Here is an 18,332-nt window from a genome sequence, read left to right on the forward strand (position 1 = left end):
CCTGAAATACATGAAAGCTCAAACTTCAGGCATCACAGGAGAACAATTCTGCACCCAGACCCTTCCCTGGGCTCGGCCTCCCCCAGGCCCTCTGCACCCCGTGTGATGTGAGAACATGAACCCTGCTCCTTTTCACAGCACACAGTTGCCTTTTCCCAGCTTTAATCTCCTTGAATGTGTTTTTGTTTCATTTTTATATTCCTTCCAGGCTTTTGCTGCAATTCCCACAGGCCGGAGCAGGTCAGGGATGCTGATTGGAAACAGAATAGGGCTGGAAGTAGCCGAGATAAATGGGCTGATAAAGCAGCCAGAGCCTGCCTGATGGAGGACTGTCCTCACCCCCTTCTCTCTGCTCCAGGGGGGCTTCAGGCAGCCAGGAATGATCCACTCCTGGGAATTGCTGCTACTCAGGGAAGGGAATGGAGCTGGGGAAGGGTCTGGAGCCCCAGGAGAGGCTGAGGGAGCTGGGAAAGGGGCTGAGCCTGGAGAAAAGGAGGCTCTGGGGGGACCTTGTGACTCTGCACAACTCCCTGCCAGGAGGGGACAGCCGGGGGGGTCGGGCTCTGCTCCAGGGAACAGGGACAGGAGGAGAGGGAACGGCCTCAGGCTGGGCCAGGGGAGCCTCAGGGTGGACACCAGCAGGAATTTCCCCATGGAAATCATTGTTAAACGTCGGCAGGGGCTGCCCAGGGAGGTGTTGGAGTCCCCATCCCTGGAGGTGGCACTTGGGCACCTGCGTCAGTGGTGGCCTTGGCAGTGCTGTGGGAACACTTGGACTTCAGAAGGCTTTTCCAGCCTGAACAATTCCATGATTCCACGTTTGCTGCTGCTTTGCAGCCCTGCCCATTCAGGAGAGCTGACTGGCAGGAATCAAGGGACAGGAATTACCACAGCATGGAGATGAATGTTCCTCTGCTTGGATAAATGACTGGATTTTTCTCAGCTCACACCTAGGAGTGGGCTAAGCCTGGAGGAGAGTAGGTGGATTTTTTCGAGGCCTTCACATCAACAGTTGTCATCTCAAAGACATCCCAGAGCTGCTGGCTCTGAGCAGCGTGCAGGGACCAGGAGATGACTGATGGCTGATGTCTGTTTAAAACCGTGCCCTGAATTCCTTCCAGCTCCTCCTGCAGCCCCTCAGGATCCCCCACACCCCAGCTGGGCTTTGGATCCCCCACACCCCAGCTGGGCTTTGGCCTCATTGTGATCCACAGTTTGCTGCCAAACACCATCACATGGGGCTCCCAGGCCTGGAAATCCCATCTCCTTCCCTGTGGTTTTCCCTAGGAAAGAAAGTGCTCTTTCTTGATAGGACAAGAAAAAACAGCCTCAGGTTGCACCGGGGCAGGGTCAGATGGGAAATGAGGAGAAATTCCTTCATGGGAAGGGTTTTCAAGGCCAGTCCCATCCCTGGAGGGATTTAAAAGCCGTGTGGATGTGGCACTTGGGGACATGGGTCAGTGGTGGCCTTGGCAGAGCTGTGGGGATGGTGGGGCTCAGGAGGGCTGGGCAGGCTCCTGAAATGCAGGAATCCAATATTTTAGGGAAAAGAGGTATTTGAGCCTGCCCACACCCTGCAGCAGTGTCCTGGTCCCTGTGGCAGAGAAGGAACAGCCCCCTGCCTTTGCAGGTGTGTGATTTAACCTGGTTTTGCCAGATTTTACAGAGAATTAAAATAATTCAGTATTTAGGGCTGAGCTGATCCCTTGGAGTATTTCTTTTGCTGCGGGTTTGATGGGAAAGGCATTGCAGTTCCAGCCAACTCCAGTTTTTACATTACTTTTCTTTGTTTGCTTCGCTTCCAAAGCAGGAAAAAAGAAGCAAAGCCATTCCTTTATGTGTTCCTGCTGCTCCCAGAGCACTGGAGTGTGCTGGAAAGGCTGGAACACCGCTCCAGCCCAGCGGGAGTGCTGCTGCAGCAATCTCCAGGACATTTAATCTGATGACTGCCAAACAAACTCAGCCCGGTGGGTTTGGAGGAGCCCTGCGAGAGCTGCTGGCTGGATAAATCCTGCAGGAATTGCTGGGGTTAGACAGGAAAGTGAGGGTTTGTGCCCTGAGGAAATGCAGGTGTGGGAGCAGGAGCAGCCATCCCGCGGTGTCTGCAGCGCTCCAGACTCTCAGGGAGCTTTGTAGAGTGGTGCATTTTTTAGGGATATTTTGGGAGAGCCCCGAGGAGCAGAGCTGTGCAGCAGCAGGGGCTTGTCCACGTCCAAGAGCTCCCAAGTGACATGTGCAGAGGGATTTTGGAGATTTATATCTAGTGGGATCCCAGTTCCTCCACCCTCTCCTTCCTCGACGCCACGCTCGCTGCAAAGTCACTGCTGTCAGCTGCTGTGGTGTTTGTGCCTGCCCCTCACATCTGTCCTGGGCACATCTGGGCTTCCCTGGCACATTCCTGGTGGGAAAAATGGTGGAGCCCAAGGTGAGGGAACGGGGGGGCCTTTCCAGGCTCTGGGTGCTGCACACTGACGCCGGCCCTCCCTGGGGCAGGGGTTTGCTGGTCCCACAGGGATGCTGGGGGGGCTGGAGGTGTCACCTCCAGCTCCTGCAGGCTGTGCCAGTGCTGATGGCTCCAGCAGATTGCCCTGCCCAGCCCTGATCCAGCACCTTTTCCCTCCTGACCAGGGCCAGGAGCCAGGGAAGGGCTGGAGCTGGGCCAGGGCAGGCTCAGGCTGCAGAGCAGGGAAAGGTTCTTCCCCCAGAGGGTGCTGGGCACTGCCCAGGCTCCCCAGGGAATGGGCACGGCCCCGAGGCTGCCAGAGCTCCAGGAGACACTCCCAGGGGTGCCCAGGGGGGCATCCAAGGCTGGGCAGCTCACAAAGCCCGGGGCCCTTTGGGACAGCACTCCCAGGATCCATGGAAAACGCCCCTGACCCCCAGTTTGGCGTGGCTCCCTTCCCTCCTGGCACTGAGAGGCAAAGCCAGGTGCCCAGGATTGCTTTTCAGCAGCTGGGAATGTCTGAATGTCTTTGCAAGAGAAACCTTGAAACCTTCCACCAGGAGGAGGATTTCTCCCACTGTGATACAGGATACAGGACACAGATTAAAAAATAATTCCTGGCACTTTGGGGGGACAATGTGAAATATTGTTTTAGTGCAGGAAATCCTTCTTTTCCAGTCAGGATGCTTAATTCATGGATTTAGGTTTTCTTCTTCTTTTTAAGCATTCCAGGGTGGGTTATAGGTGATGTCCTGGTGTTTTCCAAGCCGTGTGTGTCCATAAAGGTGGGAATTCCAGGGATCCTCTTCACTACTCCAGAGTTTTTCTGTTCTGAAGGTGGCTTGAAAATGAGGTGGAATGGAGATGCAGCAGAATGTTGGCTGCATTGTCAGACATGAGAGAACTCAGAGGATTCTGAGGCACTGGAAGAGCAGATGTGGAATAGAAGAATAGAGAGGAATTCTCTGCTTGGGGATGTTCCTCAGGTCGGCTGCTTCCAGGAAAGGAGCAGGGAATTGAGGGAGGGTGGGCTCAGGAGCCTGGAGCTCAGTGGGCTTCAGGGCTGGTAAAACTGGGTCTGACCAGGTGGAAAATTTCCAATCAGGAAGTGGGAGTGAAACTCCAGCCTGTTAAAGCTGTTTGGTTTCCTGGGGTTTGTGGGAAAAAAAAATTAAAAACCCCAAAAAGTGTTTTACTGGGGGAGGGAGGAAATGTCCTGTCATCTCCAGGGGTTAAAAATAACACTGAATTTTCACTTTCCAACAGTTTCAGTTAATTAAAGTGAACTTGCACTGAATAAAAGAAAACAAGAAAGAGGCAGCTCGTCCACAGAGGTGAAACCTTTCACTTCTGGGCTGACTCAAACTGACTCATTTTCCTTTTTTTTTTTTTCTTTTTCTTTTTTTTTTCTTTTACTCAAATATTGTGAAAGTTTTCTGTTTGACGCATGATTTCTTTCCAGCAATTCCCTTTAACCCTGAGAGCTCCCCCACATCCCAAATCCGTCCTTTCCTCAGTCTGGGCTGCTCAGGGAAGTGATGAATCACTAACAAATGTTTTCCCCCACTCAAAGGCAGAGGGAGGAATGAAGAGCAGATTTTATTTTATTTTTTTTTTCGCAAGGCGGAGACATCTCTGCCGTTCAAACAGGACTTGTCAGCTCTGTCTGGGGCTCTCCCCAAATCCACCCAATTCCCAGTGCAGAGACAGCAGGATGGGGGAGCCTGTCTGACCTCGGCCCTTCTCAGCTTCACTTGTGATAAATAATCCAGGCTCAAAAACTGGAGCTTTGAGGGGGAAAAAAAAATTTTCCTCTGGGTTCTACTGCATTAAAAAAACCCCAAAAAACCAAAAAAACAACCCTCTGGGAAATTCTTTAGGTTAGTGAAAAAAAATAGAGAGAAAGGAAAATAGGTTTGAGCTGGAAAATCATTATTGATGGTGGGATGCAGCCTTTAAAGCAGAAAATAGAGGAATGGGCACTAGCCAGGCCTTGGATAGGAAGTTTTTTCAGGGGGAATAAGAGGATTTTGAACCCTGGAGAGGACAAAGGGATGGAGGTGTCCACATCCACCAAGGGGATTTTGAACCCTGGAGAGGACAAAGGGATGGAGGTGTCCACATCCACCAAGGGGATTTTGAACCCTGGAGAGGACAAAGGGATGGAGGTGTCCACATCCACCAAGGGGATTTTGAACCCTGGAGAGGACAAAGGGATGGAGGTGTCCACATCCACCAAGGGGATTTTGAACCCTGGAGAGTTCAAAGGGATGGAGGTGTCCACATCCACCAAGGGGATTTTGAACCCTGGAGAGGACAAAGGGATGGAGGTGTCCACATCCACCAAGGGGATTTTGAACCCTGGAGAGGACAAAGGGATGGAGGTGTCCACATCCACCAAGGGGATTTTGAACCCTGGAGAGGACAAAGGGATGGAGGTGTCCACATCCACCAAGGGGATTTTGAACCCTGGAGAGGACAAAGGGATGGAGGTGTCCACATCCACCAAGGGGATTTTGCATAAAGGTCTCCCCATGCCCTCGTGCTGAGCGTGTCCTCCTTGGGATCTCATCACTCTGGAAGTTGCTGGAAGCTTCTTCAGCCCCGTCCATGCTCATCCCCCAGCCAAGTTTCCAACTGTGGAGCCTCCTCAGCCCAGGATCTGGCCCAGGCAGCTCCAGAGGGTTCATCCCCTCCTGGGGCTTGGCAAAGTGGTGCCTCCAGCACCATTTTTGGGGTTTGGCAGCTTCTCTGCACGTGAATAAAATCCTGGTTGATGTTTATTTGCCCAGAGCCTCCTGAGCTGCCCTGCTTCCAGCGCTGTGGGCTCGACCTGAGCTGGTGAAAGGAGTTTACAGGCACAAATCTTTGGGTTGGGGCTCTCAGTGCCTCCCACACCCTGCTGGGGAAGCAACAGCTCCTGCCTCGGAGCAGCTCATCAGGGAATCTGAGAGCTCCCAGGCACCCAAAGATAATTTGGGTGTAAAAATACCAGTGGTGGGGGAGAGGTGGGAGGTGATGAGCTCAGTCAGAGGAGCTTGGAGGATCAGTTGGGAGTTGAGTCAAGGTTGAAACCGCAACAATTCAGTCGTTTGTACAGAAACCTGGCAGCTGCCGGCGTGGAGTGAATCACAAACGTGCACATGTTTTGCCTGGGGTGAAAATCTGAGCGCTGTTTGGCTGTGAAATGGCGGCTGCCTGGGCTGGGAAACACTCATTTGTGACCTGGCTTTTTTATTCTTGGGATCTGTGCTGAAGGGAGCAGGAGGGGAAGGGCTGGTGCTCCTGCCCTGCTCTGGCCCGGGCTGTGCTGGGACGAGCTTCTGCTGCCTCCTCCTCTCCCTCCTGCTCTGTTCCTGCAGGGAAAATGATACCCAGGAGCCAAATGCAACCTCCAGGCACTGCTCCAGGCCCAGAATTTAAATTCCAGGTCAGAGCCTGAGCTCTGAGCCTTGGAAGAGCATCTCCTGAAGCGGAGGAAGCAGAGCTGGCTCCCTGTGAGGCGCTGGGGCCTTGGCTGTCCTGCAGTCAAAACTCTCCCTCTGATGAAGTTCCCTGGTGCTAATTAGGGGTGGGAATTGGTCACATCGGAGTGACAGCAGCTGGGGGAGGCTCTTGTAGGTGCAAAGCTCAGCTCAGGCAGGTCCAGCTCCCCCGTGGGTTCCTAGGAGCAGTGTCTGTCTGTCCCTCAGCACAGACCGTGGTCCTCCTCAGGGAATGTCAGTGTCCCCAGAGTGGGGGCTGCAGCATGAAGTGGAGACTGCAGCACCAAGTGGCTGCATTTTCACTGAAGTCAACCCTGCCCTGACCTGTGGCCATCCTTTAAAGGGACACTTGTCCTGGCTGAAGGGTGGCAGGGCGAAGGAAGGCTGTCCCCGAGCTGGGGTGGGTTTGGACAGAGGTGCAGCAGGGACAGTCCTGGGACAAACCCCTCCCTCCTGAGAAGATCAGACAGGAACTGCCTTTCCCTGGCAGCAGTTGGGAGCTGGAGTTTCCCACAAGCTCCCCTGAGCTGCCATCACTGCTGGGCAGGGCAGCAGAGCGTGCCCGGGAGCCCAGACATGGCTGGGCATGGCTGCGTGCCCGCGGCACAGCACGGGGACCTGGCAGCCTCACCCCCAGCCCCGTGTCCCCTGCACGTCCCCTGGCAGCCTCACCCCCAGCCCCGTGTCCCCTGCATGTCCCCTGGCAGCCTCACCCCCAGCCCTGTCCCCTGCATGTCCCCTGCCTTCTGGCCTTGAGTGCCAGCTCAGGGGAGGACAGTGCTGGCTGCCCCCGGCTTTATCACTTTCGCCCTCTGCTTTTGGGACCACTGCTCACCCCTCAGTGATGTTCTCCAGGATTTCTCCGCAGGCTGGCAGGAGAGCCAGTGTAAATGTGAAGGCAGCTGCCATCCTGCCCCCAGAGGGGTGTCTGGATCTGCCGTCACCAGCTCTGGGGTCCTGCTCACCTCAGGGGTTGTGGTTAAATCCCCTCGGTTTGCTTCTCTGACCTCTTATCTCCCCTAAACCTGAGTCCAAGCAGAGCTGGGGGGGGAATTCGGCAGCTCTGTGCTGGGTCCAGGGTGTGTGATAGGGGCACGAGGCCAAGGGCACAGGAAATTCCAGGTGGGATTTCTGCCTGTCCTCCAGCCTCTCCTGCCGGGATGTGATAACTCGGTGCTCCCCCAGCCAGAGGACCCGAGCCAGACCTTCCCGGGGCATTCTCTGATTTCTGCCTAGCTGAAGTCACTGGCTCTTATCAAGCCTGGAAAATGGAGCTGGCTGTCTGTCTGACTCCCTCACCTGCCCCCGGGCAATTTGTGTCCTGGGCCACTGCGGGGAGGTTGATAAAACCCGTGTTTGTCATGGATCCACCGAGAGAGAGGGCTGGCACTGCCAGGCTGCACGGCAGGAGGGGAGCAGGGGAAGGGGACGCTCTGGGAAGGTGTCACTGGGATATCTCTGCCTCATCTGGAGGCTGCTCGCAGCCTCTCTGGCTCAGCTGAGGGCTCCTGCCAGGTGGATCTGCTGGATTAGGGAATCAGCCAGGTTAGGGAAAACACTCTCTGGTTTTGTGGCTGCCATGAATAAAACAGCAGCCAGTTTAGAATCCCAGGATCATTGAGGTTGGAAAAGGTCTCCGAGATCATCGAGTCCAACCTGTGCCTGGTCCTCACCTTGTCCCCAGCCCAGAGCACTGAGTGCCACCTCCAGGCCTTCCTTGGACACCTCCGGGGATGGGGACTCCCCCTGAGCAGCCCTTTCCAATGTTTAATTACCCTTTCCATGGGGAAATTCCTGCTGGTGTCCACCCTGAGCCTCCCCTGGCCCAGCCTGAGGCCGTTCCCTCTCCTCCTGTCCCTGTTCCCTGGAGCAGAGCCCGACCCCCCGGCTGTCCCCTCCTGGCAGGGAGTTGTGCAGAGCCACAAGGTCCCCCCTGAGCCTCCTTTTCTCCAGGCTGAGCCCCTTTCCCAGCTCCCTCAGCCTCTCCTGGGGCTCCAGCCTTTCCCCAATCTCTGTTCCCTTCCCTGGACATGCTCCAGCCCCTCGGAGTGTTCCTTGACTTCCAGGGCCCAAACTGACCCAATCTGCTCCATGCAGGACCTGGATTTTGGGGTTGCTGGAGTTAAAAGCTGCAGCACTGATTGCTCAGCTGGGTGTGAGTAATCCCTGCTTGGCACAACCAGTTCACCCACGATGCTGCAGAAATGGAAACCTGGGAAAGAGGCTGGATCACCAGGATGAGCCTGTCCATGAGCAGAGCTGCTGGAGCAGAGCGGGTTGGAAGGCAACGTCCCTTTGGATATTTAGCAAATTCCATTGTGTCCATGTGTCATCTCTCCCTGGAGCTCACCTGAGGCTTCTTTGACACCAGATTTCCTCTGGTCCCTCCAGCTGTGACCAGCCCTGGAGTGAAGCTGGTGTCCAACCCACCCCCATCTCCAGTGTTTGGGCACCAAGTCCCTGAAGGCTCTGAAGGTACAAAGGACCCTCCAGTGCTTCCCTGCTGCTGCTTTGCCGCAGAGTTGGGATGCTTTGATTCTCTTGGTGTCCACAAACAGCCCCAAAAACTCCCAGGAACTGTCTGGATTTGAAAGATTCCAAGGTCAGGAGCACCAGGAGGTGCCTCCAGCCCCCAGCCCTGACTCTTAACAGGAGAGGAGAGGAGAGGAGAGGAGAGGAGGAGGAGAGGAGAGGAGAGGAGAGGAGAGGAGAGGAGAGGAGAGGAGAGGAGAGGAGAGGAGAGGAGAGGAGAGGAGAGGACGAGGAGAGGAGAGGAGAGGAGAGGAGAGGAGAGGAGAGGAGAGGAGAGGAGAGGAGAGGAGAGGAGAGGAGAGGAGAGGAGAGGAGAGGAGAGGAGAGGAGAGGAGAGGAGAGGAGAGGAGAGGAGAGGAGAGGAGAGGAGAGGAGAGGAGAGGAGAGGAGAGGAGAGGAGAGGAGAGGAGAGGAGAGGAGAGGAGAAAAAAGCAGGCTGGGATGTGTTTGTGCAGCCTGAGCCGCGTGTTGAGGCCAGGCAAGCAGGAGGAGCAGCCAAGGTGTGCCTGTTCTCAGGTGACAGATGGCTCCTGGCACTGGTGCCACCCTCCCCGGCTGCCTTTCAGCACTGACTCATGGCTGGGCCGTGGCCCCCCGCCTGCCTCACAGGTCTCCAGGTTTATCTGCTGTTTCCCAGCCTCCTCTGACATTCCGTGCCAAAGGAGCACACTCAGCACCAGGAGAAGGAGAGGGAGCAGGAGGGATTTGAGGTGCAGCGAGTCTGCATTTCCTGAAATGAGAGGAATTCCCAGGATGGACTCCCTGGATGTATTTATTTGGATTTTCTCAGGCTCTAATCTCTCCCAGACATGTGTCTGCAGCAGCAGATAACACCAAGCCCAGCGTTTCCCTGCTCACATTTAACACTGCTGAAATAATAGCCCAGACTGAGCCGCTGCCAGGCTCTAAAATAACTTCTCTGAGACAATGGCAGGTTAGGCTGGAGAAACATTCATGGAGATCAGCTTGGAATGGAGAAGAAGGGGACGGGGGTATCCCAAAAGTCCTTATTTCCCATCAAATTGTAGCTTCATTCCAGAACCCTGACGTTGCATTTCTGCCTCTACCTTTTGTAGTTTCTGGTGTTGGTTTTGCTGATCCTGCTGGGTTTTGGTGAAGAAAGGGGAGCTGGGAGTGAAATCAAACCCGTCCAGCTGCTTCCCTTCCCACAGCTGATGGGCAGAGGGGCTACAGCTCCTTGTCCTGATCCTCAACATGTGGCTCAGGCTGCACAAACACATCCCAGCCGGCTTTAGGAGGAGTTGAAGGCTCCACGAAACATCAGGAGAGCTCAAGAGGAAGAGCAGGAAAGCTCTGTGTGCCCAGGGATCTCTTGCAGGAATATTGTCCAGAGCTGCCCAGGGCAGGAGGGGACCTGAGGTCCAGCTCTTGCTGAGGGTTGTGAATGCAAACTTTGCCTTTGGATCAGCAAATCCTCGGCCTGCAGGGAGCTGGGAGGAACCAACAGGAAAGATTCGCCCCTCTCCTCTCCTCTCCTCTCCTCTCCTCTCCTCTCCTCTCCTCTCCTCTCCTCTCCTCTCCTCTCCTCTCCTCTCCTCTCCTCTCCTCTCCTCTCCTCTCCTCTCCTCTCCTCTCCTCTCCTCTCCTCTCCTCTCCTCTCCTCTCCTCTCCTCTCCTCTCCTCTCCTCTCCTCTCCTCTCCTCTCCTCTCCTCTCCTCTCCTCTCCTCTCCTCTCCTCTCCTCTCCTCTCCTCTCCTCTCCTCTCCTCTCCTCTCCTCTCCTCTCCTCTCCTCTCCTCTCCTCTCCTCTCCTCTCCTCTCCTCTCCTCTCCTCTCCTCTCCTCCTGTTAAGAGTCAGGCCTGGGGGCTGGAGGCACCTCCTGGTGCTCCTGACCTTGGAATCTTTCAAATCCACACGGTTCCTGGGAGTTTTTGGGGCTGTTTGTGCACACCAACATTCATGTGCTCAAGGATGAGAGGAAACAGCCTCGGGCTGTGCCAGGGGAAGGTCAGGTTGGACCATCAGCAGGAATTTCTCCATGGAAAACATTGTTGAATATCAGAAGGGGCTGCCCGGGGAGGTTTGGAGTGCCCATCCCTGGAGGTGCCCAAGGAAGGGCTGGAGGTGGCACTCAAAGCTCTGGGCTAGGGACCAGGCACAGGTTGGATTTGATGATCCTGGAGGTCTTTTCCAACCTAAATGACTCTGGGATTCAGTGATCAGAACGAGAGGATGATGAAAATCAGGGCTACAAACCCTGGCTGGGTGCTCTTCCCAGCCTGGGATGGTCCATCCCACCCCAGAGGAGGTTTTTGGGATCGTCCCTTCATGGCTTTGGTGTTTATTTCTGTTTGTCTTCCAACCCCACAAAACATGAGGTTTTGTTTAATAAAACCACAGAGAGGGAGGCTCTTGGAAAGCTGGTGCTGGAAACAAGTCCCTGGAGTGGGAGAGACTGGAGAATTTGTTGTTCATTTCCTTTGACAATGGAGCAATAAAGAGAAGTTGATTTACGAGCGACAGCGAGGGCCAATGTTTATGGCACTTGTCCCCACTCAGTGTCACACAGATTTTATTGGGATGTTTTCCATTTTTTTAAAGGAATCCCACAGAATCCTCTGGATAGGCATTGTACACCAATTCCAGTGCTGGCTCCCTGTAATTCAGTAATTAATTTAATTGCTGGGAGGCCAACTTGAACAGGTTGAGGAGAGGTTGTGTGGGGATTTGAATGAAAACCATGGAAAAATGCCCCTCCACTTAAAGCTTTTAAGGCCTGAGTGTGGATAAAACATCATTTCCGTGGTGGTTGACTTGAGATAAGTGAAGGTTTGAGCTCAGCCCAGGAGCTGTCAGCGCTCCAGGAGGGGCAGGAGATGAATGCACAGAGCAGAGGAAGGAGGATCTGCAGGGGAAATGAGAACAGGGGATGGAAGATGCACCAAGGTGTGAGTGTGGCTGGGGGGTGAGGGCTGGGCAAGGCTGGGGTGACACCAGAGCACCTCCCCAGGGACCAGGAGCTCTTGGGGTTGCTCAGGAGGGAGAAGGATGAGGAGCTCTGAGAGGTCTGGGGGGTTGGATCAGGTGACCTTTAAATGTCCCTTCCAACCTGAACTGTGTCGTGATTCTGTGATCTCCCAGCACATCTTGGAAGGGTTGGACACGGCTTCTTTTTTGGTTTCCTGTTAAAAAACCCCAGCTCAAGCGAGGCCACCAGAGCCTGCAGAGCAGCTGGTCCCTGTGAGCCTCCCTCCCAGCCCTTCCCAGCGCCTCCTTCAGAGGGATCTCCTTGCTCAGCTTCCAGGATTGGCCCCACGTCCCAACCCCTTCCCACACCCCCACAAGGGCAGCACACAACCTCTCAGACCTCTCCCCCTCACTTCATGGGATGGAGATTTTTTCTGCTGGCTCATGCCTTGGGGAGTTGGGATTTGCCCTGAGGAGGACAAAGCTGAAGGCTGAGCTGCCCCTTCCACACTCCCGTGCCCACTCCGTGCCTTTGGCAGCTCTGGAACTCTTCCCTGCTCCCAAAAGCTCTCTCCCTTCCCTGCCACATGCCCTACTTTCCCCTGCTTATCCTCACTCGGGGTCATCCCTCCTTCCAGCAGCCCTTCCTCCTGCCCAGGCTTTGTCCCCAGCAGCCCCACCGCCGCCCCGCGGAGCCCCCCGCGCCGGGCGGGCACAAAGGAGCGGCGGCACCGCTGCAGCTCCGGGTCATGAGCTGCGGGAGAAGCTGTGCTCCCGTTTTTCCTGTCCACACAATGCCTGCAGCCGGCCTCTTTCTTCCGAGAAGGTTTCTCTCCCCTGGAATTCGCCGTCCTCCCTCTGTGGGCATTCACTCTGCCGGAACGGGTCCGGCGTCCTCCGTGGGAAATGTCCTTGTTCCTTTTCTTCCTGCTTTGGCTCTGTCCCCTCCCGGACTCGCAGCCACGGGGTCAGACCCAAATTATCCGTGCTCTCCGGAGCAGGGAGGAGAAGGTTGAAATCCTGTTGTGTAACCAGCGCGGGGAGCTGGGAGTGCTGCGGCTCAGAGCTCACCTCAGGTGCCTTCTGGAGGTGCCCTTAGAAAGGGAGGCTTGGATGGGAAGTGGGAACAGCAGGGAATGGAAGCGGCACTGGCAGTGACACGGGTGGCTGCTGTGGGCATTGTCACGAGGAATTCTGGGATGGAAGTGATGCCTGAAGTTGGAGCTTTCATGTATTTCAGGTTCTGTGGTGCCCAGGGGTGCAGCTCTGAGCTCACAGTCAGTGTCACTCAGCTCTCTGCACACAGCAGGGACACAAAACAAATCCTTTTCCTGCTGCACACCAAGGACAGCTTTCAGCCCAAAGGCACAAACAAGGGTGGCTGGAGGGAGGAACAACAAGGATGGGACCTCACAGCCTGGAGCTGGAATTGGACAATTAAACCCCAAAATGCAAATGGACCAAAACTGATAAAAGTGTGAGACCTGATGACCAGTCAGCCAGTTTGTGACCATTTTGTGGCCCTGACCTTGTCCCTGGTCAGGCTCTTGTCCTGCCCAAGGTGTATCCTAAAGGCCTTTCAATAAATCCCAACTTTATTCTCTGGCTCTGGCCAGTCTCTATTTCAGCTCAGCCTTCCCAAGGCATCAGAAGGAGAGGCAGGAAAAGCTGCCAACAAAACACTTCCCATCAAGGTGTCCTTGAGCTCGTCCACCCAACATGCAGAGCCACCAGGCCATTCCAAACCAGTGGGAAATTGCCATTTTTTTGCTGCCCTTGCTCCAGAGAAAGTCAGGCAGCACCTCCAACATCTTCCCAGAGGCAAAGGACACTGGGCTGTGGGGTGTCAGGGGGAAGTGGAGGAGCACTGGTGTGTTGGGAGGGCTGTGCTGGTTTGGTGCTTGGTGATGGTGTCACTGGTGTGAGGCCCCTGGCTTTCCATCACTTAATGCAGGGAGCCTTCCTGATTAAATTCTGGAGCTGTGAGGTCCCAGCCTCTGGGATCCAGAGTTTGGAGTGATCCTAAGCAGAGTCCTGGCAGGACATTTCCATCAGGCACTCAGGAATTAGAGGCAGGAAAGGCCCATTAGGTCATAGGTTCCATTCCCCAGCCAGGGCTGTCCCCTGGGCTTGTCCCCAGGGCTCGGCCAGCCCTGTTATTTCAGGTTCCAGCCAGTGCCACCTCCAGGGGAAGTGACTCAGCCTGACAGGCCCTGTGAGGAGCTCTCCAAGGCCCCAGTTTGGGGCTGTTTAATACAATTTTCCCTCATTTCCCAATTTTGGGGAGGAGGTAAAGCTCAGTGTGAGTTTCATGTATTGAAATGAGCCAGAGGAGAACATGGGTGGTCACTTTCCTGTGTCTGCAGCTGGGGATGCCCCTTGGGGAACGCTTTGGGATGGATGGGATGGGATGGGATGGGATGGGATGGGATGGGATGGGATGGGATGGGATGGGATGGGATGGGATGGGATGGGATGGGATGGTGGAGTGTCACTATGAAACTCATCTGATTCCTGAGAGCACCAATGGGCCTTAATGACCCCACCCAGCCTCACCTGGGACCCCCAGCTCATCCCAGGAGCCTCAGTTAAGCTCAGCCCTGTGTCCTGAGCCCCGTCCTGAGCTCTGGTGGGGGGGTTCTTTGCCTCCTGGATGGAATGTCTCTCCTTGTCTTTCTGCTCTCTGCCCCTTGGATGGACTTTGCACCTCACTGCAGCCTGGTGTCCGCACCAGCTTCTGCCTGTGCTTCCCTCTCCCGCTGCCTGTGCTCCAGGAGGGATCCACTCCTGATTCCTGGTTGCCTGGGGCTGCCTGTGGAGCATCTCCCCTGGTGCTGGCTCTGCCTGGGGGGGTTCCCCCTTTGGAATCTGTGCCTGTTAACGAGGCCCTGCCTATCCTGGGATGCCCCAACTCCCCACAGCAGCTCCGGGGAGCAGCTGCTCCCTCCCAGCTTCCCTCCCCGACTGCCCCTGCATGAGTCTCCCTGGCACTGGGATGCCTGGGAAAATTCCTGTGCTGCTTTTCGGAGCAAGCTGGATTTGGCAGCTGCAGCTGAACTCCAGGAATCTCCTTTCCAGTGCAGGAACAGCCATTGTGGAGGTGTTCGTTGGGTTGGGATGCTGGCTGTGCTCTGTGGGCAGTGGGAAGGACCAGGAGAGCCCAAGGTGAGCACAGCTGGGCTGTGAGCTGGGTTTTGGGGTCCAGGATGGAGGTGGGAGGATGCTGGGGCTGCAGGATGTAAAAACAGTGTTTGTGAGCAGAGCTGCTCCCTGATGGCTTCTGGAAGGGGAAGGGAAGCCTGGATGAGGGGATGATAAAGCAACTGAGCCCTGGGAATGCTGAAAACTCCAGAAAAAGTGGGATTTTTGTAAAGGAAACAGAGAATTCCTGCAGCAGGCGTACAGCCTGGCCTACTCCTGCCTCTGCCTGCTGCAGCAACTGCTCTTAGCATCCCCTGGCTGGGATTAGTGTGCTCTCAGGAAGGTGGGAGGCTGCTCTGTGAGCTGGTGACAGCCCTGCAGCTGGGAATCACTTCCCAGGTAATCTGTGTCCTTGGGAAGAGCCTGTCTGCTCCCAGGGTTCAAGGCAAAGGGAGAAAATAAACGGGGAATGTGCAGCAAATCCGTGATGTTCTTGTAGTCCCCACAAATCCAGCTGTGCCAGCAGGGAGAGGTGACCCTTGGTCAATCCTGGGGAGAAGCAGCAAGGAAAAGCTTTGGTGTTGGGGCTGGGTGAGCCCTAAATCCAGAGTTGTGAACAACCTCATTGTGCAGAAGCTCCTCCCCCAAAACTGTGGGGCAATGAGCTGCAGAGAGAGCAGGAGCCTTCCTTGGAATCCTGTTATAGTTTGGGTTGGAAGGGACGTTAAAATCCATCCCATTCCACCCTTACCAGGGGCAGGGACACCTCCCACTGTCCCATGCTGCTCCAAGCCCTGTCCCAGCCTGGCCTTGGACACCTCCAGGGATCCAGGGGCAGCCACAGCTGCTCTGGGCACCCTGTGCCAGTGTTTAACCAGCCTCACTGTAAATAACTTCTTACCTCAATTCTGAATCAATCCTCTAGTGTAAAACCATTCCCCCTTTGCTCCCTGCCATCAGAGCCTCAGCAGGGAGTGGTGCCCTGCCCAGGGAACATTCCCTGTGTGTTAATTCCAGGGCTGTTCCAGCTGCAGCAGATGTAGGATCCCCGAAAGGATCCAGTGAGCTCTCACTGCCTGGCATCTCCAGCAAAGCTGGACCCTGGTGGGGGCTGCAGCCCCTGGGGATGGAATTGTGAGGTCCTGCCACATCCATTGGTGTCAGCACTGAGGGAATCACTCCCAGAAATGCTTGGGACTGAGAGGAACAAACATTCCTGATATTTTCCCCTCTGTGAGCTCTTTGGTCTTGGATTCATTCCCGTGCTGTGCTGATAAACTCTGCTGGCTCTGCCTTTGGGGGGTTTTTGGCTGCTCAGGGCTCCCAGGGGCTCAACCCTGCACCCTCTGCCTTGGTCCCAGTCTTTTGGTGTTCCTGCTGCCAAAAGCTGCTGCACCTTCATTTCTTGCAGAGCTTTAGGTTGACTGAAAACCAGTGCACGCTGTGCCCGTGCGGAGAGCTGGGGAAATCCCCGGTGAAATCCCAACTGCCCGCAAACAGCCACGGCTCCTCCATTCCTTCCCCTCTTTCCCATCTCAGAGAAAAATGCAAAATCTTCCAAGGAGATGGTGTCAGGAGTGACACACGAGTGTCTGGAGCAGCTCAAAACTGCTTTCTGCTTAATTGATTTGTTATTTTCCCTCTCTGGGGTGTGGATATCTCCTGGCAGGTCACAGCGTGCCCGGGGCTGTTTGTCTGCCCTCGAATCAATCTCACACCTCATCCAGAGAGGGAATTACAGAGAGTGAAGGGGCTGGATGCTTCCCAAGCCATGGCAGATGCTGGTGCAGATGGTGCTGGCACAATTCCCACTGACAAATCATCCAGTGGGATTGTCCAGACCCTCCCAGGAAAGGGACTGTGGGGTCTGGAACGATCCTGCATGGCTGGACCAGGGGTGTTGAGCTGAGTCTGTCCCTTGGCCCCACTCCTGCTGGTGGCAGCGTTGTGGCCACACTGGAGGGATCTGGTTTTAGATGTCTGAGGTCTGCAAGTCTTTTTGCTAATGGAGAGGAACAAGAAACCATGAGGTTTTAAACACATTTTTCCTCGGGTATTCCTGTAGCTCAAAGGTTCTTTAGTTAAAGATGAACTTGGAAAGAGGAAGCCTGTTCACCATGGGAGTGGAAAGCTTCTCATGGTGATGCCAAACAGCCCAGGGCAGGCACTCTCCCCTGTTCAAACCATTTCTAAAGTTCACAGCACGTTCTGAGAGTGGATCCTCTCCTTCCTGGGAATTCCCACGGGAATTCCTGACCTTGTGAAGGGCAGAGAGGGGTATCCCCACCCTCTGGTCAGGACACTCTGAGGGACACAGCGACTTCTTTCCATCCTTGGTCCAATTCTTTATTTACAGCATCAGCAGGGACGTTTGGGAAAGGATGAGCAGGATTCCTGTACCCAGCTGCTCCAGGACTTGTAGTTTGGGACATTTGTGTCCCAGCTCTGCTTTACAGCCCTGAACATCCCAACTCTGGTTGTAAAGGTGCCACCACAGCTGGGGAAGGAATGGCCCTTCCAACCTTTGGGACAGTGGCCTCGAAACTCGTATTGTGGTTCAAAAATCTCACCTGGTTGTTTGTGAAGTTGTCCGAATGGTTCTTGTGGTCTGAGTGTGCTGAATTTGTGCACTGAATTTTAATTCTCCCAACTTTGCACTCTTCTTCCTGTGGGTCATGTCTGTTGTCCAATTTGTCTGGTTTTTCTCTTGATGTAGAATAAACAGAGCAGAGCCCTGTAGTGGAGGTGTCTCAGCCTACTGAGCATCTCTCTTTTCTCCCCTGTTGCAGACGAGGTGAACCTGCTGGACAAAATCACTCTCCATGCCCAGGACCTCAGCAATGTTTCCTTTGGCTACGACCACAGCAAGTGCAGGACCCTGGAGATCGGGCAGTACGCCACCCTCAACATCCCCACCAGGGAGGCCTTTGGGGACAGGTAACCTCCCTGCAGGGGCTGGCAGTGGGGTGCTTGGGCTCAAAAATCACCCAAGGCCTGGCTGTTGGTTTGAGGAGTTCCTTGGAGAGCCCATTCCATGATGACGTGGAGATAACTCAGCCACTCTGTGCTCTGAGCTCAGGGCTTCCTTCATGTCCTGCCTTTTGGAACAGTTTGTCCTGTCCCTGGAAGTGTCCAAGGCCAGGTTTGACAGGGCTTGGAGCAGCCTGGGACAGCGGAAGGTGTCCCTGCCTGTGGCAGGGGGTGGGATGAGATGAGCTTGAAGGTTTCCTCCAACCCAAATCATTCTGGGGTTCTTTGATGGTTCTCGGCTGGGTGCAGGAAGGACACCTTGGCATGGCCCCATCACCCCGTGCGGAGGTTGTGTGGGCAGTGCTAATTCAGGCCTGGCTGCTTCTCTTTGAACCTCTCGACTGGAACGATTGCTGGCTCTTTCTTCCCTTTATTTTTCCTCCTCACTCGGTTCATTTGTGCCGTGAGTTTTTGTATCCTCAGAGGTCAGTTGATGGTGACACAGCAGCAGCTGCACAGTGCCACGTGTCCCCTCTTTGTGCCAGGTTTGCAGATGAGCTGAGCGTGCTGCTGAAGCTCAGGTACTCCCTGAAGGAGGACACCAGCCTGGTGACCATCCTCAGCCACCGCAGCCACGTGCTCTTCCAGATCAGGATCAACCCCCACGCCCTGGTCTTTGTCACCACCAGGAGGAGACACTACGAGTAAGTGCCAGCCCAGGTGCTGTTTTCCTGCCTTTCCATCCTTCCTTCTCTCCTCCCAAGGCCGGGGGTTGGGGTTTCCCTCTCTGGTGGGCTTTGGGCAGTGCTGAGCTCACCTCAGCAGAGGGAAGG

The 18,332-nt window shown here is 55.1% G+C and overlaps 1 protein-coding gene across 1 annotated transcript in view; it reads left to right on the plus strand.

Annotated features, from left to right (window-relative positions):
• The window catches only part of LOC136299703 (collagen alpha-1(II) chain-like), an 81,123-nt gene that overhangs the window by 13,843 nt on the left and 48,948 nt on the right, over positions 1–18,332 (plus strand). The window contains exons 2-3 of the mRNA XM_066201574.1: positions 17,319–17,466; positions 18,045–18,203. Of these exons, the coding sequence (XP_066057671.1) occupies positions 17,319–17,466; positions 18,045–18,203 (307 nt within the window). The remainder of the gene's footprint in view (positions 1–17,318; positions 17,467–18,044; positions 18,204–18,332) is intronic.

The sequence above is a fragment of the Chamaea fasciata genome, unplaced genomic scaffold (assembly GCF_029207755.1).
Source record: "Chamaea fasciata isolate MVZ Bird 193981 ecotype frontalis unplaced genomic scaffold, bChaFas1.0.hap1 SCAF_20, whole genome shotgun sequence".
Lineage (NCBI taxonomy): Eukaryota > Metazoa > Chordata > Aves > Passeriformes > Sylviidae > Chamaea > Chamaea fasciata.